The 27,987-nt window shown below is 37.5% G+C and overlaps 1 protein-coding gene across 1 annotated transcript in view; it reads left to right on the plus strand.

Moving 5' to 3' along the window:
* The window catches only part of LOC122399523 (putative transcription factor SOX-15), a 71,214-nt gene that overhangs the window by 5,279 nt on the left and 37,948 nt on the right, over positions 1-27,987 (plus strand). Inside the window, exons 2-3 of the mRNA XM_043400261.1 lie at positions 7,406-7,852; positions 27,328-27,511. Of these exons, the coding sequence (XP_043256196.1) occupies positions 7,686-7,852; positions 27,328-27,511 (351 nt within the window). The 5' untranslated portion in view covers positions 7,406-7,685. The remainder of the gene's footprint in view (positions 1-7,405; positions 7,853-27,327; positions 27,512-27,987) is intronic.

Consider the following 27,987-nt stretch of genomic DNA (forward strand, 5'->3'; position numbering starts at 1 on the left):
AGCATAATTCGATGCAATTAGTTTCTTCATAGACGAACGCGTTTAATAACGTCGTAGAAAATGAAAATCTACGAACGACAGTAAACGTTCGTCTATGTACGAAAATCATATAAAATGTGTCCATGTGTTCAGATAAAGGAAACAATAACATATTCAAGAGTAATTACTTTATAAAATCTGATAGTATCATAATCTTCGATGATAGCAAAGATATATTTATTTGGACAGTGAAGTGATCTACTTGACGGTATTAATACTTATTTATCGTATTATAAAAAGCAAGAATAATATAGAGGCTGATGGAACTCGTTGAAAATGAGGAAATAAAACTTGTTAAAAGAAACAAAAGTTTATCGAAAATGTGTGGAAAACGTAATTTTTTCTGAGATTTTCGATCTTGTCATTCGCGAATCGATCGTTCGCTGTACTATAGGATTACTAATGTCTCGGGCGTTCAGCGCTCTAATTTCAAAAGTACATTTTGTTCGTATCTTCCGTGTATACAAACATTGTATATTTGTTTGAAGATCCAACAGATTACAGTCAAAATATTGTATCTTGGTCGACCGTCGCATAGACTAAATATGGAGTCTTGCTTGTCGACTGTTTAGCTCTTACAATTAGTACAGACATTTACATAAAATTGCAAAGTGATTGGTTTACTCTTTGACGACGGTCCTTCATACGTTAAGTATAAAACGAGGATCACAATGGACTAGTCAGCATTATTTTTTCAGAAAAAGCAACAGCTATGTAAATTCTTGTATGCTTCGTAAATGACTAATTAAAAATAATATGTGTCTATTTTCCCCGTACTACATGCAATAACATGGCTCAAAATTGAAATTAGACCACCTTGATGTGTTGAAAAAAACTATAATACGTTTTCAGATTTCTACACGGCTAAAACACAGTTTTGGATCAATATTGTTTAACAGAAACAGAGTCACGTATGAATGATGTATACAAATTTCTTTTTTATCGATCGATACCAAGTGTAAATTATTTAATTTCACTCGACACGAGATAACTTTGAAATACCTAATCGTAATACAGGATTAAAGTAATTAAAATCTAATCTAATCTGAAAGGATCCTGATCTTTGGGCGAAAACACTCGAAAAATCAGGGAATGAAGTGCAATGCACGCGAACGCGAACGTACTTGTTGCAAACGGAGGTCTCAATCGCGGCGAGGCATAACGCAATAATAATCATAATGCCAGATCGATACGCGATATTCGTTGCATCGCGCGTTGTATGTCATTACAAGGATGGAGGATCGAAAGCGCACGGAATGTCGCGGGGTCGCGTAACAATGTCCCTGGAAAAAATATTTCTCTGCGTTTTCGTGCCTTATCGGACCGTAAATAATCGATCGATGAAATTATCTTGACGTTTTAAACGTTTAGAAATTTTTTTCGTATCACCTTTATCGCAAATACGTATGATAATTTGCGCCACAGTGCTCTTGCGCGCGATGAAAAACGTTTTTCTTGCCTTCTGACCTTGTACCAACCGAAATATTTGAAAAATGTAGTTTTTCATAAATAAAAACTGCCACATTCTGTGCACTCCAAATTATTGATGTCATAAAATTTTTCATTTTAGCTACGATTTTCTTATTCCTTGGATTACATCGGTAATGTTACAATTACAGTTCGTCAAAAAAATATCGATCGTTAACTGGTCATATGCATTACGAATTATACAATGTTAGTATTTTTTAAGATATCGTACTATACGTATATAGTATTTCGTACAAGCTGATTTTCTTCCACCGTGGCGGTTAAATGATCGGTTTCGTGTCGCTCGTGTTTCTTCATTTTCGTTTCTTTCTGCACGGCGACGACTTTTCACAGATGCGATACGCATCTTCCAGACGGGTTACGGGCTCGCGTGGAAAGTAAATAATATGCAAACGGCGTAATGAGTGTACAATTACCCGTGCGAGATTGTTCGATATACCGTGCCTGTAAAATCTGGAAATTATAAATCAACGTTTCCGTACCGGTGACTTTCTAATGTTGCCGCCAGTCCTCGTCGTTTCGTTTCCTTTCGTTCGACATTTTTGGGAACTCGATGGTCGTAATTGACGGCCGCTTGAGAAAACCGAACTATTTGAGAAAACTGACGATAGTGCGAGCTCATAGTTTCAGCGATGCGCGAAAGGTTCGAGACGAAACGTCTCGATTACAACGAATTAAAAAACGGGGTGATTCTTGATTTGCATTCGTTAGTTTTCACATGGTGACTCCAACTATCCAATACATAAAAAATAAAATACTGAATTATAGACTTTCTCGGTTAAGCCTGCTGTTTATTTATTACTATTTTTTAGTAAAAGGAACTTGATTTTAATGGGAGATTCTAGGAGCCAAAATAAGACGAAAATCAAGGATACCAATTTGTTGATGGAGGCTTTGTTGAAAAGTTATTAACGTTTAAAGTTCTGTTTTGCGAACAGCTGCGCACGCATGATAGTGGTACTTACTAAGAAAACTGTAAGGCTGTCGATACGTCAGTCAGTAGAGTTTCTCACGCTGAGTGAGAACCACTATCGCGTGCACGCAGATTGCCGTCCTACAGGCGGAACTTTGAACGTTAATAACTTTTTAACGAAGCCTCGATCAACAAATTGGTATTCTTGATTTTCGTCTTATTTTGGCCCCTAGTAGAAAGTAGATTGAAAAGTTGGAGAAATAATAGAAAATAGTAAACAAAATAGAACATTGTAATAATCGTGTGAAATATTCAGAAAAACAAATACTTCATTCGTCACACTAAAAGTTACTCCAACGTTGCAACATTGATTTTACTCCATTCCAGCCTTTCAATATCGTTCTCCATGAACGTTGGAGAAAAGCTTGAGAATTTTGTTTTCGTTTAAAGAATCACCGCGAGCCTCGAAACGAGAGAAAGCCTTTTAAAATGTAATAAATCAAATTGGCCGTATCGCAAACGGAGGAACCATTATTCCAACTCGGAGGTCTCTCGAGCCGGTGTTTAATGGACTCGCGGTGACAAAAATCTCGACGTGTTTGCGTGTCGTTGACTTTGAGGGTGAATAAAAAAGGATCGTTCGTAGCGAGCGTACAAGATGAAACGGACGGAACTTCGGGTTCATTTATAAAGTTTGCAACGCGCGAAGGATACGCGGGTCGCGTTTGTAATCGAGCACCGTGCACGCGCGGTATCTGGTTTCATAGTTTTAGGTGCTAAAACGTATGCAATTCTCTGCCGGTTAATTGCGTCCCAAAGAAAGAGAAACGCAACGTTTTACTGTCCGCTCCTCGAGATAACTCTCGTTAGTAATTTATTGGCGATTGACCGGCCGCGCGATATATCGTGGTCACCGGCGTGATTAACACCCAATCGCGACGGCGACGAGGAAAACGGCGTACCCATGGTGCCCAACCCAGTAGTCGACGATTAATTCCTCGGGAGGAAATTATAACTTTAAAGCCGGCCAGGCTGCAACGCGCCACTTAACGGCCGAAATTATTGGCGGCCTATTTAGCTCGTAATTGGATCGTTCGTCAGACGGGACAATCAGGATATACATAATCATCGAATAGAAAAAACGGCCATTTCATATTTAAGATCGGTCGTTTCGAGTCCAAATTCTGAACGGTGTACCGAGACCTCTTAAGGGCACCAGGCAGTCAGCAAATCGATATTTTTTCTTTTTTTTTCTTTTTTTTTGGAAAGTAATACTATTCAGAAAAACAAGGATTTGGGAGATGAAAATGTGTTGGAACAGTTAATAATTTGGACAATTATAAACAAAAACCCAGCACTTTCCAATGATGTTTTTAAAGTAATTTTACCCATTTATGAAGATTCGAGAAATGGAAGGCTATTTGAGCGATGTTTTTATAATTTTAAATTTTGTGATTTCTATCGTTGTTATTGTTACTTTTATTATTATAATTTTATTATATGTCAAAACATCGCATGAGTAACTCTTTTGTCGAATTTATCGAACAAAAGATTCACATGATCGATCATTTTTTTTATTTGAATTTTTATTTTTTTATACGTTTACTGTCCTGGTTTAAACTTGCAACGCGTACACTGTTTGTCTGTATAAATTTTATACCTACGTTCTATAAACATTATAGTCCGTACAAGTGCAAACGTATCTCTCACAGTTTGCTTCCAATAACAGATTAATTCTCGATAATTCTGTATGAAGTCACATATTCATTATCTGCAATTTTTTACATTCGATTTAATCCCATTATCGGTATCTATCAATTGTGGTTTTAAAACAATACCTATGACCTACAAATAGTCTGTTCTCAACTGTCCTACAATTTCTCACAGTGGAGCTATTATAGTCAAAAATGTTGCTGTGTGTTATAATTTATTTTCTAATTTGTATCTCATTATACAGGGTAAGAAATTCCAAAAATATTCGAAAAGTTGGTCCTTAACACCGTAAAGTGAGAAAAACCCTATAAAAGTGGTCCAATTTTCAAACTGCCATAACTCCTACAATAGTGAATATATTTCATTGAAATTTTGGGGGAAACTAGAGTTTATGGATACCTGCAAAAAAGTATTAAAAAACTTTTCTATACAGCGCCAACCAAATTTATTAAAAATAAAGAACGAATTTTTAAGAAAAATCGACAAGGTAGGAGTGCCTAAATTTTTCGGCGAGAAAAAAAATTTCAAATCGTTCTGAAAAAATTATTTCTGCTTGCAGGGATCGATTACAATCATTTTTGGTGAATAGACATACCTTCGAAATTCTACCCACTTTCGAGAAAAAAATTCGGGAAGGTGCTGAAATTTTTCGACAAAAAAAATTTTTCAAATCGTTCTAAAAAAATTATTTTCGATTGCAGGGATTGATTACAATCATTTTTGGTCATTACACATACTCCCGAAATCCTACGCACTTTCGAGAAAAAAATTCGAGTAGGTGCAGAAATTTTTCGGTGTAAAAAAAAATTTCAAATCGTTCTGGAAAAATTATTTTCGGTTGCGGGGGTCAATTACAATCATTTTTGGTAAATGGAGATACCCTCGAAATCCTAACCATTTTCGAGAAAAAAATTCTTTACCGAAAATATACTGTGTGGCCGGAAAAGTTTCTATAACTTTTTAACGAAGCCTCGATCAACAAATTAATATCCTTGATTTTCGTCCTATTTTGGCTTCTAGAATCTCCCATAAAAATTTTTTGGGGGTAGAAACAATCGGCAAAGATTGGAATGACAGACAAGTTTTCACCAGTATCTCCAAACCACTCGATGTAGAAAAATTGTTTTATATGCATGTTTTGTTTTTTTCTGGCAACGAATTTAATCAAGCAAACAGATTTCTGAAATATCAATTTTTACGCGTTTATTTAAAAAAATGTTAATCCACTTCTGTATAAATTTGTCAACGTAAACTATAAACCCGTACGAGAGATGCTTTGAAATTAATAGATTCAGTCATTCGGAGTAAATTATGGTCACCTTAACCAGTTAGCTGTGGCGATCTTTTTGCAAAGCGCGCACCAGTGTGTGTCGCGATAATCAAACGATGGACGGGTATAGACGTCAAACACAGAGTATGTGTAATATGAAATTAGGTTGTAATAAAATGACTTTTATTTTTTTCATTTCATTACTCACATTTATTTATTTACTGAAATTAACATAAATATTTTGTATATGAACGAAAAAAAACATGAAAAATCAATTTCTTACTTTAATTTGCTGTTAGAGAATGGCGTTGAGCGAAGCATGGTACAATGCATAATGAATATATGAATCCGTAATTGCTTCTGTGATGACTAATAAAAGACAACGATACATTTACGAAAACTAATTCGTAGTATATGTGGTTTTTTTATAGTAATTATTTATAATTTTTATTTGTTTGTTTCATTTTGCCTTGACCTCGAAACATTTTAAACGTATTAAAATTTACGAATATAATTTAGTTTTCGCCAAAATTACAATTTAAATATCAAATTGTATCAAAATTTTACGCATGACGGATATAGTCGTCATGACACAAAATTCTGCCACATCTGCATGACGGATATAGTCGTCAAACCACACTTAACTGGTTAATAAACTCATTTCGTTCCGGAGCGCGACCCCTCGGGATATAGTTACCGAAATAGCTGTGACGTGTTACGATATTTTTGTCAGTTCTATTATATATTATATTTTTAATTAGTCTTTACAAGTACAACTGCGACAGGAAGAAAAGAAATACAACGAGAGTCCTGGCTTCTTGTATTAGTCCACGAATAGCCCATAAAAGAATTTAAAGGTCCCGCTCGGGGCCCATAATGAAATGCCAAAACACGTTTAGAGAGCAATTCCCCATAATGCTCGTCAGTTTAAACTCGAGGTTTCCTGCGTTTCCTTAAAATATGGTAGCTCTGAAAAGAGCTGATTATTTTGTCGACTCGAAATCGTTGCCCGGAGGTGGTTCTGCAGCTGTTTTATGGTAAAAGGACGAACAAACGTGGATCTCATATCGCGGCAAAAGAAAAGAAACATAACAAAAAAAATTACTGGACGTAGTTGTCGTATAAATGTAAAGCATAAATGTCCTTTGCATCAAGAACACTTTATGGATCCTCGGAGCGTACGATACTCGATATTATTTTTCCCCAAAATAAACAAATGTAGGAGCACGACGACAGATCTCGTTAAAGGTAGAGCAAAGCAGAAGCATTGTAATTTGTAATTTAACTAATTCAGACGACGTCTATAAATACCTAACACATAAAATTTATATATCGACAGGTTAAATTCTTAATAGGTTGAGAAAGATATATGTATATATCGTGATCATTTTTATCGGAAATATTCCGATCGTTAACCTCCGTCTCGATCGCTCCACAATTTCAGGAACCGCCCTGTATCGTGTAGACCATGCTATAGCCACGAATTAAAATTTGATGCATTAAACATAGGCAGCCTCGAAGTTGGATCAATTTCACGAGTCTTAACCTTTCTTATGTTAGACTAGGTGAAACTCGACCGTCGTATCGATAGCGATTACAGCCGTTCCGTTGATTTCCCGGTACAGTAGTGATTAACGTTCAATCCGTCGATGCTCGAATGGTAGTCGATCGATATCGTAGCTAGATACCGATGATTATCTCGTATCGCGTTTTGAACCCTCCTATTACACGAACTCTATTACCAGCTCATTGCCGCTGAAATTAACTAGACACTTTCATTAACCCGGCCTTTAAGCCGCGATCAATTCGAGTATTATTTAATGAACATCCGTAATCTTTACGTTCGTATCGCGATCCCGTTTCGTCCGCCTGTAATTTCATTATTACTTCGATTTTCTCTTCGTCTACTGTGCGTGCGTGTGTGCGGATCGTTTTGCTAAGACCCGATACCCGCTAACGTCGACCGTTTGTTTTGTTCCCAGCGTCCAGCGGTTTCCGGCCGTACGAAGAAGGATCCGCGTCGTCGTCGAGGATCCGCGTGGTTTACGAGTGCGATATTTCGATTTTCGGAATCCAACCCGCGGACGATAATTACGCGAGTGTCATTCGTCGCGGTTTCCGTTGTGCCGATCTTGTCTGTGATGAACGACACGCGAAAGTGAATAATTAAACGTAACGTACGGGGAGGACCAAGAAAGAGGGAGTGTCACAACGCGTGTGAAATGGATGGTACGCCAAAGAATAGAGAAGCAGTGTTAATATATGGATGCCCATGGGTGGAATTTGGCCGAAATGTGCCAGCGCTACCATCACGCTGTACCGGGAGCCCAAAATTCCTCGCCAGGTAGGGATCCTTCGGCTGCCATCGTGCAAGGCCTCTCAACGGCTGCGCATATCGAACAGGCCAGCCCTTCTTACTCCCACTACACGTGAGTACATCACATTATTTAACCAGATTTTTCTAATAACACTCCTTCACTCTCTACCGATCTACGCGTACCTCAGAATCAGAGCTGTCTATGCTAAAAATGTTCCGTTTGGAATCGATTGTCTAGAAAATCCATCTTTTTAATTCGATTACAACTCGATTACAACCAATCACAAATGGGGTGAGTCTTCATTTATATTCGTTAGCTTTTCCATGGTGACTCCAACTATCCAACACATTTGGAATCGATTTTCCAGAAAATCGATCTTTTTAATACGATTACAACTTGGTTACAGCCAATCACAAACGTGGTGATTCTTGATTTACATTCGTTAGTTCTTCCATGGTGACTCCAACTATCCAACACATTTGGAGTCGATTTCCCAGAAAATCGATCTTTTTAATACAATTACAACTTGATTACATCTAATTACAAACGAAGTGATTCTTGATTTACATTCCTTAGTCTTTCCATGCTGACTTCAACTATCCAACACATTTGGAATCGATTTTCCAGAAAATCGATCTTTTTAATACAATTACAACTTGATTACATCTAATTACAAACGAAGTGATTCTTGATTTAAATTCGTTAGTCTTTCCATGGTGACTTCAACTATCCAACACATTTGGAATCGATTTTCCAGAAAATCGATCTTTTTAATACGATTACAACTTGGTTACAACCAATCACAAACGAGGTGATTTTTGATTTACATTCGTTAGCTTTTCCATGCTGACTCCAACTATTCCAATTTTCCAGAAAATCGATCTTTTTAATACGATTACAACTTGGTTACAATCAATCACAAACGAAGTGATTCTTGATTTACATTCCTTAGTCTTTCCATGCTGACTCCAACTATCCAACACATTTGGAATCGATTTCCCAGAAAATCGATCTTTTTAATACAATTACAACTTGATTACATCTAATTACAAACGAAGTGATTCTTGATTTACATTCCTTAGTCTTTCCATGCTGACTTCAACTATCCAACACATTTGGAATCGATTTTCCAGAAAATCGATCTTTTTAATACAATTACAACTTGATTACATCTAATTACAAACGAAGTGATTCTTGATTTAAATTCGTTAGTCTTTCCATGGTGACTTCAACTATCCAACACATTTGGAATCGATTTTCCAGAAAATCGATCTTTTTAATACGATTACAACTTGGTTACAACCAATCACAAACGAGGTGATTTTTGATTTACATTCGTTAGCTTTTCCATGCTGACTCCAACTATTCCAATTTTCCAGAAAATCGATCTTTTTAATACGATTACAACTTGGTTACAATCAATCACAAACGAAGTGATTCTTGATTTACATTCCTTAGTCTTTCCATGCTGACTCCAACTATCCAACACATTTGGAATCGATTTCCCAGAAAATCGATCTTTTTAATACAATTACAACTTGATTACATCTAATTACAAACGAAGTGATTCTTGATTTACATTCCTTAGTCTTTCCATGCTGACTTCAACTATCCAACACATTTGGAATCGATTTTCCAGAAAATCGATCTTTTTAATACAATTACAACTTGATTACATCTAATTACAAACGAAGTGATTCTTGATTTAAATTCGTTAGTCTTTCCATGGTGACTTCAACTATCCAACACATTTGGAATCGATTTTCCAGAAAATCGATCTTTTTAATACGATTACAACTTGGTTACAACCAATCACAAACGAGGTGATTTTTGATTTACATTCGTTAGCTTTTCCATGCTGACTCCAACTATTCCAATTTTCCAGAAAATCGATCTTTTTAATACGATTACAACTTGGTTACAATCAATCACAAACGAAGTGATTCTTGATTTACATTCCTTAGTCTTTCCATGCTGACTTCAACTATCCAACACATTTGGAATCGATTTTCCAGAAAATCGATCTTTTTAATACAATTACAACTTGATTTCATCTAATTACAAACGAAGTGATTCTTGATTTACATTCCTTAGTCTTTCTATGCTGACTTCAACTATCCAACACATTTGGAATCGATTTTCCAGAAAATCGATCTTTTTAATACGATTACAACTTGGTTACAACCAATTACAAATGGTGTGATTCTTGGTTTACATTTGTTAGTTTTTCCATGCTGACTTCAACTATCCAACACATTTGGAATCGATTTTCCAGAAAATCGATCTTTTTACTACAATTGCAACTTGGTTACAACCGATCACAAATGGGGTGATTCTTGATTTACATTCGTTAGCTTTTCCATGGTGGTTTTATTCCACATTTTCGGCCTATTTTATTACGCAGGGCGGGTTTAACGAATAAAGAGAAAGGCAGGATGTTTACAAATCGTGTTCAATGCAAAATAAGTGCAAGCTTGCCGGCTAATTATAACTGGCGAGAGCTTTAAGTAGCTTCGAATAGGATGACGTAAATGACCTGAAACAACCTCTGTACTGAATTATTCATGTAATTTATTTTTTACTAATTATGCCTATAAATATACATGAAAATTGAGCAAAGGATCTTAAAGAATCGTCCACGAAGGCCGAAAGTTTTATATCGATCTTCGTGAAGAGTCATTGGGTGCATTATTTGTATATTTTATACGGTAATGTCAGTACCGATGTTTCTCTTCTTTTTCGAAAGTACACATTCTCGATTGTCTCATAATTGGGTCGTAACCGTGATCGTTAATATACATACGATGGCCTAATTTTGTTAAATTTAAAATGCAACAATCGTGCGAACTGTGTTTCGGGAGCAATTTCATTCCTCGCGATCGGAATCAAAGTTTTCAGCAAGACTGTTACTAATTAGAGTTTGAATCTCTTGACATTGTATATTGTGGCGATTTCTTCTTTCGTGGAAATTCAAGTTTACGCGGCGTTGTTTTTACGTTGGTTTCTTTTCCACTTCGCGGCGTAAACAGATAGGTTAGAGCAGTTCACGAGCAAAAGTAGAATAAGTTAATTATGTATGCACAAATGGTTGTCTGCATATTTTTTCACACGTTAGTCATGGTACAAAAGAAATGAAGATCGTTAAAGTAAAAGTTGGACTGGGTATAGACGATCGCATTAAAATAAAAAAAGTAAACAAAGTCGTTTAAAATTAAATGTAGTTATACACGCACGCTACTTATTCAAATTACATTGATCATCTTCGTTCACTACACTTCGTTATAACTACACGTTGAAGAATTTTCTTTTCTATTATCATCTTTCAGAAGCTTAGAGTATTATAACTCGTGCTTTTTAAGCTTGATTAGAATTTAAATAGTATATAAAACATTCAATTTTCAAAGATTATTTTCTAAAAAAAATTTGATCTGTTCTTATAATTAACTTAGAAATTGGAATAAATTTAATGGTTTTAATTTTAAATAAATTTGAAAATAAGTTTAAGGCGTTCTGCTTTAGTTCTAATAATTCAAAATTCTCGCATATCAAGATATGGATAATTCTTTAACTTTTAAACTAAAATTATTTCTTTGCATTTATTTTGAATCATTATAAATTTGATCTGCTCCTGAGTGCTCTTTCTTGAGATAATTTGTTTTCAAAATGAATAATACCAGTTATTTAAACAAATTTTATTTCTTTGTGAATGTTTTTTATCTGTTTGTTATTCTGTTTAAATGTATTTAAAAATATATAAAGTTCATTTCGTCTTTATTATATTTACAGTGAAATATTTGTCTTAATACATTATTTTATCTTAAAAATAAAATTTGCAATGTATAAAAAGGGCTATTTTAATGGAAAATTGATTTTTGATTTTTGTTTGTTTGATTTGAAAATTTCGCGGAAAATTAAGTTCCTCCGCGTTTCGTTTGCGTTTCGCGCGTGCCCCGGCCGTGGTTGTAGCCCCCTTATCGCAGCACGAGACGTTCTCAATTGTATTATATATATTAATAACGATACAACGAATTAGGGATAAGTATACGACTCCGCAGCCAGGCCTCCGTAATCCTGTTATTAGCGCGGCGATTAGGGGAAGATGATCCCCGGGCAAATTGCAGGGGCGTGTACCGCGGTGTTTGGTTAACGTAATCGCCAATCACTATCGTTGATCCGCGCAAGTCCCGCGAAACAGGGCTCAGGGACGCGTACCCTTCGGTACCCACGTCGTGTTTCCCTTCTTGGGTGAATTTTCTTCGTTCACGTGTATACTTGGAACGCGATCGGGTCTTCTATGTCCTGCAGACATTCGTGCCAGAGACTCCATTAAATTGCAGTTTACGCTCGGATTCAATATTTCACTGTTATTACGTCCAATTGGCCAAACCGAACAGGAGAAAAGTTCTCTTCTTTAAACATTACGAAATTTTTTAGACGGCGATATTCTCGTTATGGATCACTTATCGGATCCCGAACTCATTCATTCCGCCATCTTATCGGTCACTTTTATCGTTCTACTACAGAAAGTATTCCATCTACTATCAAAATACGAAATCGTTTGGAGATATTGCGATTTTTTAAATTCTTACGAACATTAAATGTACAGGAATGTACTAGATAGGTTTTATATGTATAAAAAGAAACGATTTGCTCAGCAAAAGTCCTGGAGAGAAGTATTCATTATTGTAAATATGCCAAGAAACAAATAAGTAAACCTTTTTATACTTTTTTTCGTGTAAAAATTATAATACTACCTGTGACTGGGTATTTTGCTGTCGAAGATAGGAGTTCCACACGTTTTGGGGTAATTTTTGACACGAAAATCGCGAGTGTAGAGCGAAATGGAGGAACGTTGTAAGGTTAAAATAGAAACTCTATTCTCGTCGCGGAGAACAAACGTCCGCGATGGAACGTGTTTTCGGTGGAATATAAAAACGAAACAAAAACAAAACTGTACCTGGATTGTCTCCTCAACTGCTGATGGGGCTTCCTGGCGACGAAGATCATCTTCATTAAAATTGTTCCGGTCGGTTCCATCCGTTGCTCGCGGCCGTCGCATGGATCGCGAACCATGTCACGATATTCAGTCACATGTCCCGACGAGTAACTCTCGTAGCCTAGATTCATAGTGTCAAGGAATCGTGTACAGTTGCGTAGGTATTTATATTGACACCTTCGTGTAACAAGAACTTGCAGCTTTATTTTATCATAATGACATTCTCCGCCTCATAGTTCGAATACTCGTGCACCAGTGTTTACAGATTTTATACTCAACGCAAATTTTATTCTCCGAATAGATAAATGATATATCCTATCGACTCTGACGAGGCAAATAAAGTTTTCTTTTATTCGAAGCAAAGTGAAATTCGATAGCGAACTATCTCAACAATCTCGAGACTTTTGTTTTATCGATTTATGAAATTGTGAAATTTAATATTTGCTCGCAATTCAAGCGATTACTCGCATGTTACAATGTATATTAACGGGTATTTCTTCGATTGAACGATCTAATAAGGGCGAGATTTATTCGTATGATCTAGAGGGTTGCAAAGTCAGGGGATTAACATTTCATTTTAAAGGTAGATCATTAATGTATTGTAATATCGTTTCTAGAGTATAATAATCGTAGATGGCGATGATATTTTCTGAATATTTATTCAGAATCGAAGCGATTGTATTCTTGTTGCAACATTTAAAATAACATAATAACTAAACGTACAGGCATGCGCAAGTGTCTCCCGAGAGGTTAATATCATGCTTGCACGCAGAGTACTTGGCAATTTTAGTAATTTGTATGCTGTCCTTCCTTCGTACAGAGAGGGTGTTCATAAATTCATGATATACATTTTGCACGCGTGTAACATACTACGGAATATGCGAATAAGTGTTGGTAAACATGGCCACCATAATCAACTGTTTTCGAGTCATGAAATAAAAATGCATACAGTCATCATGGAAAGTATTCGATAAGTCATCCGTCCATATGATGCATCCAGGTTGAAATTTATACAGATTCTGAAACGATGCAATAATCTTCAGCAGAAACGATTACGATGGAACAATTGTAAACAATAGAACGGTTCGATCACTATGGAAAAGGGCATAAACAATGGAACTTTGACTTTCGTACACATTTTTCTTTTAAGAATAATATTCCACTGTTGTACCAATCTTGTTGAGAACTAGAGCTATAGCTCTTCGTTTACTGCATTATTATACACAATTCTTTACCATTTTCTGAACACTCTGTATTTACGAAGTCTCCCTGCAATAATGAGTGCCTGAAATCGAGGTTGTAAGTTGATTAATTTTACACGTTTAATACTTATCGGTGACATCTTTAATTTGAACGTCGAAATAGTCGATTTAATCCATGGTACCTAATCTTGTAAAATGCATTATACGCCACTGACAATATATGGTATCTATCGATGAACAAACGATGATAATTTCAAGGATCGTTTCTGCTTCAAGACACGGAAGACACTTCCGGTATATTTGTCATCGGTGGTTAATTCTATTCTACACAGACACGCTCGACGACATCTTGTTTTCCTAAGTATAGTTATACGGTAGCTTCTTAAATTCGCGACCCTTTTTCAAAAGGCAAAATTATTAACTAGGTTCAATTTTATGGAATACTCTTATTTCCTTAGGAAGTTATTTCGTTTCATTACATTCTTGTATCGGTAAATGAACAATTTTTAATGCTTGAAATCTTCCTTAAAAATTATACTTCCCGTGGTAGTGGAATCTTGATCATCGCCATAACTATTTGTCAAAATACATCACCTGGCAACGGAATCTGTATGCCCGTATCGAGTGCTATGGAACTTAGGTTCGAACAAAGACAAAATGCCCGATACTCTGTTCTGGGGTATTTATGTTAATTAGCTAAAGAAATCGTGAGCACGCCATATGACCATCGAGCACTTCGCAAAGAAGAGTTAGGTCAGACATAGTCTTCTCTTCTAGGGTACTAATCCCCGGCATTACGGGACTACGGTTGTAGTCATTACAGGGATGACGAGATTTATTGGCGACATATCCTAAACACTTGTGACTCGCTGTTGCAAGTGAAACTTTACGCTTATTAGAATCAGATTCAGAGAGACAAGAAAAGAAAATTAAGTTTCTAAATAAACTCCTGATTTCTACTCTTAAACATCCCTTCTGCCTTATTCACCAAACTTCGAACTTGTAGACTATTTTTTTATTTCCAAAATTGTTTTTAGGTATCTATCATTTGAAATAACGAAATAACTTTATTCTTTGATCCGTTTCAAATAACATTTTGGTGGGGTCTAGCCATTCCAAGGTTAATAGAAAATTAATGTCATCGTAGACTATTTTTTTACTTCCAAAATTATTTTTAGGTATCTATTATTTGAAATAACGAAACGACGAAACAACTTTATTTTTCGATCCGTTTCAAATAACATTTTGGTAGAGTCGTGAAGAACCCTAACCATTCCAGGATTAATAGGAAATTAATATCGTCGTAGACGATGGGACCTCGAGGTAGAAGCTCGAGGCGTTGTTCGAGCGACGAATCGATTTACAAACATCGATTATATCGTCGAAACGTCGATAATTCCGTGAACGATACAGTGCACGGTGCGCGTTGGTTTTTCTTGGTAGCTTCGACGCGTCAGGATTCACGAGGTTTCTTTGTCCATCGCCGCGTATGACAATACCCGGGGACTTCCCCCGAATTTCGAGCAGGCTGTTTCGGCAAAGCAGCTTTCCATCGAACGTTAATAAATGCAAAATGACGGTTACGAGCGGGCGTGTAGACGATGACACCGGAGGACCGTACGCCTCGCGTCGACTGACCCCGTAATTTCTGCGACCACGATGACTCAGATCAATGACTTGACGACTGGACGATGACTACGTACTAATTACGGATAAAAATCAATTACGGTAATTTCGAACGAAACGCTCGAGCCGAGCGTTCCCTTGAGCGACGTTTCCGCGAATCGCGATACCGCTTCGAACCGTGCATCCGAGTGTTTTGCATTTTTTTAATTCTTCGCGCACTCGGACGAAATACGCCTCGAATCCGGCGAAAAGATTTTTTAGTTCCGCCGGATACGACGGATCTACTCTCGCGCGTGAAATATTTACGCCGAGTGTTCGTTCGAAAACTTTATTTTCAAATGGATTTGGTAAAGGAATCGTTTTTGGGAAAAGTGTTGAAAGCTCTAGGTTCACTTTTCATTTCTTGAGCGTTTTCAAGGCTATTCGAAGGTCAATTTTATTTTCTTACGTAGATATTTATATTTTACAAAAAGATGGACATTTTTGTGTTTTTTGTTTCGTTTCTCCCGAAATAGAGGGGTTTTTTTTTTATTGGTGACCAAGTGACCCCTCCCTTCCAAATTCAAAACGACCATTTTTAGTATTATCAACTCATATTTAACACTAAAAGGACCAGCTATAGGGATCTTCCATGTAGTTTCAAAATAACAATTACTATACGATAGACGATCATATGAATTGGATTGGAATTAAATATATATATCTGTAAAACAATAGTAAATTGTCTCACACTTTTTAAAAGATTTATTATGAAGTTCGTCGTTGGCTTTGACTGGTAATAACACGTAATTAAGAACGTCCATCGATACGCGCGACAAGTAGACACGCGAAGAGACAATGTCCGAACGTGACGAAAATATACTTTTGCAAAGTTCCCAGTGTATCGTTCTGAACCGTCCGGTCTTTTTAGTCCCGATATCTCGCCTTTGGTAACCACAGCCATGGACCGTCAAACAATCGGCATTAACTTCTCAGAGTGCAAACTTGACTTTGGCGTACACTTTAGTGAATCATGAACGTTCAGCCATTGAGCGGACCGGCGTCGATTATCATACATTATCCGTTTCACGTCGCAAGTCACTATTCGATCCAAGAATGGCTCTATAGAATGTCGTTGAAGCAGTCCACTGCACGGCTTTTGTATCCTCGATTCTTCTGGCTTTCGTCATTCGGCTCGCGAGACACTCGCTTCTCAAGCTTTTTGACTCCGCCAATTACTCGCGAGTGTCTGGAAACTGTCACAGCACCTATGCCAACCCGTCACGCAAATTATCTGACAGCTTGCCGCGCAACTATCTCAACTATTTAAAGAATTCGAAGGATTGTCTTCGAACGCTCCAGTATTCAGACCGTTTCGCAATGAATAGTGAAACCGATAAGGAAGTCATTTTGCATTAAAAAATAAACAGAAAATATCTGACGAATATCTTTCATCGTTCGTGGCAAATGTACGATTTATTCAAATTTGATTTCATAATGCTCTTTTTTCAATTCACATTTTTTTCATATTTTTTGTCGTCATCTCTTTTTACTGTTATCTATCTGTAGCTTGCACTTGTATTATAATAATATTAATGTAGTATTTTTCATCCCATTATCAATTATTATTTAATATTTTTTAAATCGAGGATGACTCTACGTTCGAGAAATTCTTAAGTTCGTCGATATTGTTTGAACTATCTCGAGATAGACCAAGGATAAAAATAAATAATCTTGTTTTAATGTACTCGCCAAGAAAGAAATTGTACAAGATAAGATATCAACAAGTTTTCAAAGGTACTCGCGAAGAATTTAAAAAAAAGGGGACAAATGTTCGATAAAATTTACTTTAGTTTGTATTTTTAAAAATAAATTCTCGACTCTATAACGAGACAATTTGAATATCGTGGAACGATTGCGCGATTCAATCTGTGTATGAAAAAAAAATGGCGAGACGCTAAACAGAGTGTAAAATTTATCGCGTATGCACGAGAGGTTTGATCGTCGTACGATTTGACGCGAAATGGCTCTCGCGTGTGTCGTCGCTGATAGGAGCGTATTGTTACGAGTATTCGTACAAAAATTATAGTACAAAGGCCGCGGCACGGGTGAGAGAATGATTTGTATATGCGACGACGTATGCACGTGCACGGGATTCAGGAGAATTTTAAATGGCCGACAGTGACGCGGACAGACAATGACATCGATTTATCAACGAATCGAAATTCACTTGTGCACGAGGAAATTTGCTTTTGTCGAAAATACCGGAGATAATGAATTGAGGCGTTTAAACGTTCCGACCGGAAGCCGGATATTAGTTCTCGCGGTGCGTTTCTTCGACAATAGACGTGCAAGTATGCGAACAGATTCACAGGCTAAGGCCCTTCTCACGTACAAACGATGCACAGTGGAGCAAATGTGTTACAAACGCGGAAAAATTAATTTTAAACAAACACGGTGGTTAACAACCAAAAATTTAACGAATGCTCGATTAGTTTTATTTGTTAACATGAAACGATTGTATTAGATTATAGTTTTTACTGAATAAATAACGCATCAACAGTTATTTATCTTTTATCTGTTATTCGAAATTTGTTCCATCTCTGGTTGACGAACAAGATGCAAAGAGAAAAGTATATTCGTTAAAGAACCTTGAAAAAAATTTCGTAATTTATCTACATTCGGAATAATATTTTTAAAAAATCCCCTGATATTTATGGTCCTCGTAAGAAATACTTTCGGAACGTTTTTGGTCCACGTTTGTAAATTCCAGACGCGTTGTTTTTAACTTAGGTTAGACAATGTGTACATGTAATCTTGTACTGAGAGAAAACATGATCTAACATAGGTATACATATATACAAATACTCAGAATGTGTTAGAAGTGACAGAGAAAAGTGTCGCAATAATTAGTATGGTTACGTAAGAAATAATATTCATATTTCATGCGGAAAAAATATGAAAACTGCATTGTAAACCTTGAATCCTATAATAATACTTAACGATACGAATGAAAAATGTCATCAATTTGCATACATTAATAAACGATAATTGTAGCGTAAATATTGATGACTCTGATCCATTTGTGTAGCAAAATTAATATCCACCGATTCGAAGTAAAAATTATTAAATACGACTTGAATTGCAAATTGAAAATTTTATCGTAAAATTTTAACAACATGACGGAATTTTAGAAATGCTAAATAATGCTGTGAGAGAACCCGTGGGATTTGAACTTTAGCGATCTGACTATACGATGAATATTGCGTCCTACCTGGCCAGGCCCGCTGTTGCTCATTAGGCACAATAGGCGCAACGCTTAGCTATTTAAAAATCGTTATTTACGATTTACATCTTTATCGATACCGAATGACAACATAAATACATGGTTAATCGCTAATCTTCTCGAGTATTCTTCGATCGGAGTAACAATTAATTGGCAGAACGAATGGAAATGTACAACACCAGTGCGATCCATGTAACAGAGACCGAAGACAACTTTTCCAACAGGAAGCCATTAGAGAATCTAAATACAGAAAAAAAAACAATAATTACTTTACTAATTGGAGTTCGTCTTGGGCGTAGAATTCAAGCGTACATGGTTAACAAGTCATTTAGTGTCGCGCGCGGAAAGTTAGTTGATAATTCCCTTAAAAATTAATATTTTAATCATATTTTTTAACAATTTTTACTAGTGGCTCAAAGATTGCAACTCGAATGGAACAGATTAAATTTCTTCAAGTTTGTTATATTATTATGTGAATATTCAAGCCACTTGAATAATCAAACACTTGACTCGGTTTGAAAGAATGAATTCTGTCTTCGAGTTTCGAGTATTTAAATATTTGAAGTGCGTGGACAGAACTACTGTAGGCCCCACCATACTGTCTACGCGACAAAATGGCTACGGTACCGGTTACGAGTTAACACATTGCCAACCAATCAGAGAAATATCCCTCTTTGTGCCACACGTCGTCTTGCTCTCGCAAACATATATATAAACACTATTATACTAACCGTATGCAACCTGAAATTAAAGATAACACTAAGAGGATTTGGATAAGACTCAAACATAGTGTACTCGTAATCTCGATTAAGCAGCAAAGTTCGGCAAATTCGCAAATAAGGAATAGAAATTTTCGATTCCATATATGTTAATATGTACGTTTCGTGCATAAATTCATTAATAAATTAGAATTTCTAAACCAATGTTCGGACAAGCAGAGATACGGGCAAAATAACGGGTGCACTTCCGAAAAGAACATACCTCCGATCTTTTTTATACTCTGGATTCTTACGTATGTTGTCATACTTTTATTTTCATAGCGGAAACCATTGAAAAATCATAAAAATCATAGTTTTTTTATTTACTTCCGTAAATAATGGGAATTTTGAAAAGTACTTCAGATAAAAGTTGTGGACCTCATCAAAATACACATTGAAACAATAATAAGAAGTTGAAACGTGATGCGTCGATGTCGGAAACAGTTTTGTTGTACGAATTTTCCGGAACGCGAGGAACGAGCGTGGCCGAGGTCGCCGAGAAATCTTCGATTCCTCTTTTGGTTGGCCGCAGGAAGTCGTACGTAATGGCCGGGTACGGTCTGAGGTCAGAAGAAGGTGTACGGGGTATAACGCCGTCGCCGACGACGTCCGTTCCGCAGCCTGAAGCCCGTAAAGGTTTCGGGGATGCGCTTTCTTCGTTCTCAAATCTGAAACGCGCCGGAGCGTTAGTAGTGCAGAGGTGAGCGGCTGGGGTCGTCACTTCCGCTTACCAAGTGAACCGCGCTGGTCATTCGATTTAAAAGTTTAATCAGGGGCTTATAAAATTACGAGTCCCTCCGTTCGCGTTTCTCTCTTCGATCGGCTCGCTCGCAAACGCGGGAGTCTGGCTTTTGTCGCGTATTTATTTATCGGAGGAGGAGAATCGATTAACGAGAACGCCACCGTGACGAAATATCACGCGATGTACATACAGAGTGTCCCAGCGCGTTGGCGGGTGCAACCGAGGAGGGGGTGATTTTACGCGAAAAAAGAAATCGAAAATAAAGAATATCAGTTTTTTCGTTCGAGACTTGGAAAATTCGCGTGCAATGGAGCACGGCTTGTGGACGTCGGTACAAGTAGAAGGAGTGAGTACTGGACAGACACGCCAGGCAAATCGACGACAAAACCTCGAATGGAACAATTTTATTCTACATTTGTTTCTTCGCGTTGTAAAATTAAGTTTAGTTAAAAATCATTTTACGAAGCACTCGGAACGTTTCGGTTTAATATTACTCTGCCAGCATTTATCTAACTAGTAATAATAATCGATCGAGAAAGTATAGACGAAACATCGATTTCATTCCTTTTCATTCAATATTTAAAAGCGTCGTGTAGCTTATAATGTAATTATCAGACTGCGGATCTTTATGCAAATTCACATTTTTATTAGTAGAATAAATGAAATGGGAACTCTGTAGAGTCTTAAAATTTCCCATAAATGCATAAACATCCGCAGCCTGGTAATTACGTTCCGCGTTCTGGATAACGACGAAGTCGGTCGTTAGAATTTTGGTCGCGTTTCCGGGGAATCTGTGACACGGCGCGAGATATTACTGCGCAAGAGCGGGCGCGGAGCAGTGGTCGTTGGTGCGTGCGCAACCGTTTGTCGTCGTTTTTAAGGTCGGCGCGCGCCGTTCCGTCGAGCAATGCAAGGGTGTGTTCGGTCGTCGCGATTATTTGAATAAAATGCGCCACCACGTCAGTCGTCAGGCGTCCGCGTCGCGAAAGCTTTCTCTGCTTCTCCGCGGCTCGGAGGCTGACCCGACGGGGGGGAATAATTTACTCCGGAGGGAACAACAAGTGTGTGTCGTTGACGGAGGCCCACCCCCCTCCCTCCCTCTCCCCTCACCACGGTTCCCCACCTCGTTCGCCAGGAGGCTTGCTCCCAGGTTCTCCGCTGTGTACCGAACCGTGCCACGGGTTTTCACTGTTTCGCCGAGATTCATGAGCCTCGACGGACGTGCCGATTTAGAGGATCGTTCTGCGTGTCCTTTGTCTCCGCGCCTTCCCCGCCTGGTCGTCCCGATATTGTTCCCTTTTAACAAATATGTATGTATGTATTCGGATCGAGCATGCTGGCTAGCGGTGCGATTTCGAACGATTCGAACCCGTTAAACGGCGGGAAATTCGAATCTGATTCGAAGCCTCGAGAGCACCAGGCAGTCAAATCGAGCCATTTTGTAAGAATTTATATAGGGTAATAATTTATCTTTTACACGATGTTCCGGTAGCTTAAAATGTTGTCAAACAACCATGTATTGGGCATTGATAGTTACCTCAAAAAATGGACTTAAAATTCACTTGTTTTTATAAGGGTGATGTAACTTTGCACTCGACGAATTTTCAGCTAGAAGGGAGTAATAATTTTAGTTATAGAAGACTAGTTATGAAAGGAAGTGGCTCGAGCACCAAGGGTTAAAAGTCCCAATGGTCTTAGAAATCCTGAATATTCCAGATTTGATTAAGTTTCGAAAGCTCCATGGAATACATGCATCTTTATTTTATATAAAATATTAAACTTTTACAAATTGTAATTAGGCATCAATGATGAAATTTTAAACGTAATTCCAGTACAAATGAACGTTGTGAATTAATAATAGAATTTACTACTTCCTTCTCATAGCAAGTAATTGCACATGTTTCCTGGCAAATTTTATTTCCAATTATGCAGTAGGAGAAAACTAAATATCGAGCGCAAACGGTTAACGACCGCTTCGTTTGGTGCGATCTCCGAGCGAAGGTTCTGACAATGGAGATTCCGATTGTTTAGAGTATTGAAATCCCTAGACTACTCGGTGTTAAGAGTTCAATAAAGTAATGGCGGAGTTTCGTCGCGCACATTGTAAAATCACCGTCTTACTATAATCGTCTTCCGAACGTGCGATTCACGTATATAATACAGAGACCTTCGATGACACCGACAGGATTAATATTTCCGATACGACACAAGCTCATTGCATTTGCAGTTGGAAACTGCTTCCTCTGCTCTTGGTACAATCACCCCATATGAATCATTAAAGAAACAATGCTGAAGGCAGTGGCGTACCTATCATATGCGTGGGTGGTGCAGCTGCACCGACGCCAGTTGAACCTGAGGAATCTTGACCATGAGTTTTTATAGTTTTTCGTTGCCGATCCGTGTAACCTTCCTACCTGAAATTCAACCGTCTTTTATGCGAACGTCAACGACGCAATGGTCATAACTTTACCAACCGTCTTTGCTCGCTGTTCGATTTTGTTGCTCGAACCAAATTATTCGGATTCCACGGTGTGGCATACGGTGGACGGAAATTCTACAAAAAACACCATTATTTCCTTCGAGAAATTCATTTATAAATATACGTTGATATTAAGATAATTCTGTTAAAAAATACTTCGAATCGTGCAAGTAGCGACATTTTCAGTGAACCGTTTTAACAAACTTTTGTACTGTAAGACGCTTATTTCGAGAATCTACGGTCAAATACACTGAATTCGAGTCTCGATGCTCGGCTAGTTCGCGAGAATAATTCCTTTGTCGGGATTCTGCAACTGCTATCGAGCAGTGTATCTCGTTCAATTTCGATAAGGGCGATACAAAAGCAACGGCTCCATTCTTCGCGAATAAAGACAGAAAAGAAACTGATAAATGGGATCCATTTCGTTTTCGACGGATCTCGGTCGTTGCCTTGACATCCCACATTAAAAGCGAGCGATATTAAAACGATACCTCGTATCGATCTTGCTTATCGACGCTGCGTAGCTCGAACGGCGGCATATTTTCCTATCGCGGCGGTGGCGCGTTCCGTGTAGGATACATTAAACGCATAATTTTCAGAAAAATGGCAGCGTATCTCTTTGAATAGAATTAACGGCGGTCTCTCGAAACGGACGTTTCGTACGTTACGAGCGTGCGGCAAAAACGTCGCGGCTGGCCGGGCGAACTTTATTGAATGAAAATGCCGGTTACGTTTTTGCCCCCATCAGCATCTCTCTCGCGGACCGAATGAAACAATGGCCATTATGTGGAACACTCGCGTGGCCATATACATATATGCATGGACGTGGCCGTGTGTATTACATGTTTTTAAATTTATACACACGCGGAACCGACGACGTGTGGAACGCCCGTTACGGTCACGCACACGTGCACGCACGTTTTGTGTATAAATGTGAATCGGTCGGTGGCGGTAGCATGCGCACGGGAGGAGACAGCTGTTCGTACTATTATACCTGGCACGGTCGCATTATGCCTTAAGGACAATCGTGGGAATTCCATTAAGTGGCCTTGAATGGTTCATTCATGTCGATCAACTCTTTTCCTAACGGGGTTGACAGATCAATCGGCTCGGGCACGAGCGACCCACGGGATTTCTCCTGTTGCGTTTCACCGCGACTGTTGCCATCGTCCACGACGAAACAGAGACGCCAGAGTCAATTACCTCTCGTGCACCGCCGTACGAATCGATCTTTTGTTCTTGCCCAGGCGCTCGTTGCCCCGGTATCGAACGGAATCGAATGGGGTATTCCATCCGCATCGTTTAAACCCGTCTTCGTCTCTTTCGTTCGCGGGGGACTTACGACGGTGTCGGACCTGCACGGAAAATAATTTACTTTTCTTCGATCGTAGCATCATTCGCGTTGAAGGGGACTAGGCAGTCAGATAGAACCTTTTTGTAAGGGCTTGTTTAAAAAAAAAAACCGGTTAATTCAACACGATATTTTGGTAGCTTAAAATGTATACGAATACAAATTTTGTAAACATTCGCAATTTCATGTACCACGAACCTTATATACTGTTATAGACACGTTGAACAAACAACATATTATTAACAAATTCATATTATGTCTATAATCTATATTGTATAAAATGAAAGACCTGACTCACTGACTCATCTAAGCCCTTGGACATAAAAAGCTGAAGTTTTGCACAAAGGTTTCCTTTAGAAAGAATATTCCGAAATTCAACCCCTAAGAGGGTGGATAGGGGTTGCAACGTTTGTATGAGGAATACTTTATTTGTGGTCGAATTTGTTTCAAACTTGGTCTCAATGCTCTTTGATATAATCAAACTCCTATTTCGGCATTTTAAAAAAATTCAACCTCTGAAGGGGTGGAAAGGGGTTGCAACGTTTGTATGAAGAATATTTTATTTGTGTAAAACTACATATAGAGGTGAATGGGGGCTTAAAAGGTTTTATGGAGAAACAATATTGTCCTATAAAAGTAAGAATTTTGGGTTGATTTTAATACGAACTATAGTCATACATGTATCAAATGTGAATCTAAAATATTAAGCCAAGTGGTCAATCAAATTTTCAGGTATCATGGACACCGTTCTAATAAACATAGTTTCAAAAAAACGCTTTCATAGTTTTCTACCCCTATAACAATGACGTTGACCATCGCGTCTTTAAACAAAATTTCATTAATTTTAGAAGTTCAGACATAACGTTTTGCAGATATATTTTTCAAACTATATTTTTTAAGAAAATACAAAAAAAAAAGAAATCAGTTTCTTCAATGGTTCACAATAGAATACCCCCTTTACACTAGAACTATCAAAGTGGTCGAACTAATAAAAATTCTAAAAAAGTTACTCAACTGGATCTTTGAAAATTTATCGTGATTTCTTAATAAAAAATGAATTTTTTCGAGTATAAATACACTATAATTATCGGTAGTTCTAGCGTTAATCCCAGAATTGCATTTTTCTAAGCAATCTTCTTCTTCGTTTTTTATTTTTACTTGCCCGAGACGCGATGTAATTGGTTGCGTTCTGATATGGCGGAGGACTTCTGACGGTATCGAGCCTCTATAGAAAATAATTTACTTTTGCTTGATCGGAATATCGTTCGCTTAATCCCCCCCCTCAAACGATTACATTTTTCTAACCGATCCTCTTCTTCATCTTCTTCTTCTTTTTTTTTTACCTGCCTGGGGACGCGATGTAATTGGTTGCGTTCTGATATTGCGGAGGACACCGGAGAACGCAGACCTCGTGATCCGAAAAGGGGTAACGGATACGATATTTAACGAGGGGGCCAGAAACCAGTTCAAACTCCGCACTGTTTGCCGACGAAGAAAGCTAGGAATTTGCATTCGGATTTCTACTTTGTTGCACGCTTTGTTTCAACCAACGAGATGTAGAATCCAGCTAGCTTTTAGGCGATATTATTGTAACTTTGGTAAAAACGTAGGCTTTTTTCTCAAATTAAACTTTGAAACACTTAGGTATTGACCAACTTGACTGCAGTGATTTATTTTAGTGTTAACCTTTCGCACTCAGAGGCTCTAATACTATTTTGTGATGACGTTTCGAATCTTGTTAATATTCTTCTTTTTTAAATTTTTCTTGTTAATTACTTTGGTAACGTTTGAATTTATTGTATAAACATGCTTTGTACTTTTTTTTATTCGATCATATTGCATTTGGAAACTTAAATACTGTTATAGAAACGTCGAACAAACAACAAATAATTAACAAACTCAATCAATTATTTTCTTATTTCGTTTAAAGTTTGCAAATAAAAGTCTATCTTATGATATGGAAAGGAAAAGTTCACACGTTTCACACATTGAACTATTATGAAAATTTCTGCGGCATCTACCGTGTTAAATACAATTGTACAAGGTGTTTTCACTGATGAATAACCAAATTTTGCAAACTTATTTTACACATTTTGGAATCGTTTCCTTTCGAAGTTATAAACGTGTCGATAAACACTATCTTAACTCGAAAAGATCCAAATGCACACTGATAATGTACGCATCACTCTGACGCACAGATTGCTAGATAATACACCGTTAAGCTGGCTTATCTGATCAGAACGAGTACTGTTATTGTTTAGTGTTAATACAAAGAAAGCGATAACAGTATTTGTATCTCTAACGTTGTCGTACAATCTTGCTAAATTCCACCGCGGGCAAAAATCGATTATAACTCGGAAAGTAAGCGTTTTCAAAGATAAAAGTGATTACAGTAACCTTCTAATCTTTGGTCTTTATTCATTCAATTTAATATTAAAAAATAATTTAAAGCAAAGTGCCTAAAAAAATAGAATTTTCACTTGGCTCAAAATTGGCTATCGAATACCTGCCCTAAAGTTCTTGTCACACATTTTTACATTTAGATTACATATAATATTACAAATAAAGAAACTTTCAGGAAAACTTTGGAGAGATTTAGTTAAATGCATACTTCGATGACTACAATATGAAAAATACACGAGGATACCCTACAAAATATTAAAATAATCTGTACATATCAAATATAAACGAAAATAAATACTGTAGTGACAATTTGTATTTGTTATACTAAAAATTAATGAAAGTTTCATTCTACTTTTGCAATCTATCAAACAAAGAAGCATCAAACTATCTACCTGTAACTGTGTTTTAGTCATTTACTGTAAATTTTACGATTTATAAACGAAAGTCGACTGAATCGCTGGGTGTACGATTTTAAGCGACAGTCACTGTATTTATTCGCGCGTTCCGATCATCGATCCTAATAATGATAACTGCGTCCCTTCGAAAGCGATCCTCGTCCTCGGCCCTTCTAAACCGACGTTTCTCCTAAAATAAAAACAATTTATCGTCGGCCATGCGACAAGCACGCATTCGTTCGAGCGAAACGATACACCGCGCGATTTTATTGCTAGCGCGAACGCGACCGGATGTCTAGCAAGACCGTACCGTTAACCGCCACGCACAAACGAGAACTAATGATTAATAAATCGTTTTTAAATTTATAGGATGCTGGATAATTATGACAGGGGTGAGGTGACACCACCACCGGTGAGCAGTTATGGCGGTTCCCCTGGACTCTTGGCACTTCATTCCTCGCTTTATGCGACACCCACGTCGAGGGCCTACGACATCGAATCGAATATCGACGGCAATGACAGTTCCATGCCCATCGATACCCAAATCATTTCGGTACGTGTTCACGCGTTTAGCTTGTTCTTGAAATAGAGCCGCATATTTTTCACTCGGAACGATCTCTTCGTTCAAACATAACTCCGCGACACCTACGTTCCAACTATTTTACTGCGCTCCTCGCGACACGCCAAATCGTGTAAAACAGTGGTTCTTAACCTGCCCTCGAGAAGGGGCTCGTAAATGAATTTCTGAAAATAATTAACATTTACCTTTCGTTGCCCATTAACCCATTTGCATCTCATAATGTGAAGCTTGCTTTATAAATCAGAGTTGCTCAACAAATCATTTTATGTAGGGTTATAATATAAATATTTATTTTTTTACATAGTACGATAAATAAACTTAAAGCAGATGATCAAATTTTTTACTCGGTATGATAATCTTTAATTCCACATTTGAAAACAGTTTCTCTTCCAATTAATATCGATTTACATACAGTGCATTGTTTGGATGTCCTTTTGTTTTAGCTTCTG

This window comes from Colletes gigas, unplaced genomic scaffold (assembly GCF_013123115.1).
Source record: "Colletes gigas isolate AHSC1104 unplaced genomic scaffold, ASM1312311v1 Colletes_gigas_Sc00013, whole genome shotgun sequence".
NCBI lineage: Eukaryota > Metazoa > Arthropoda > Insecta > Hymenoptera > Colletidae > Colletes > Colletes gigas.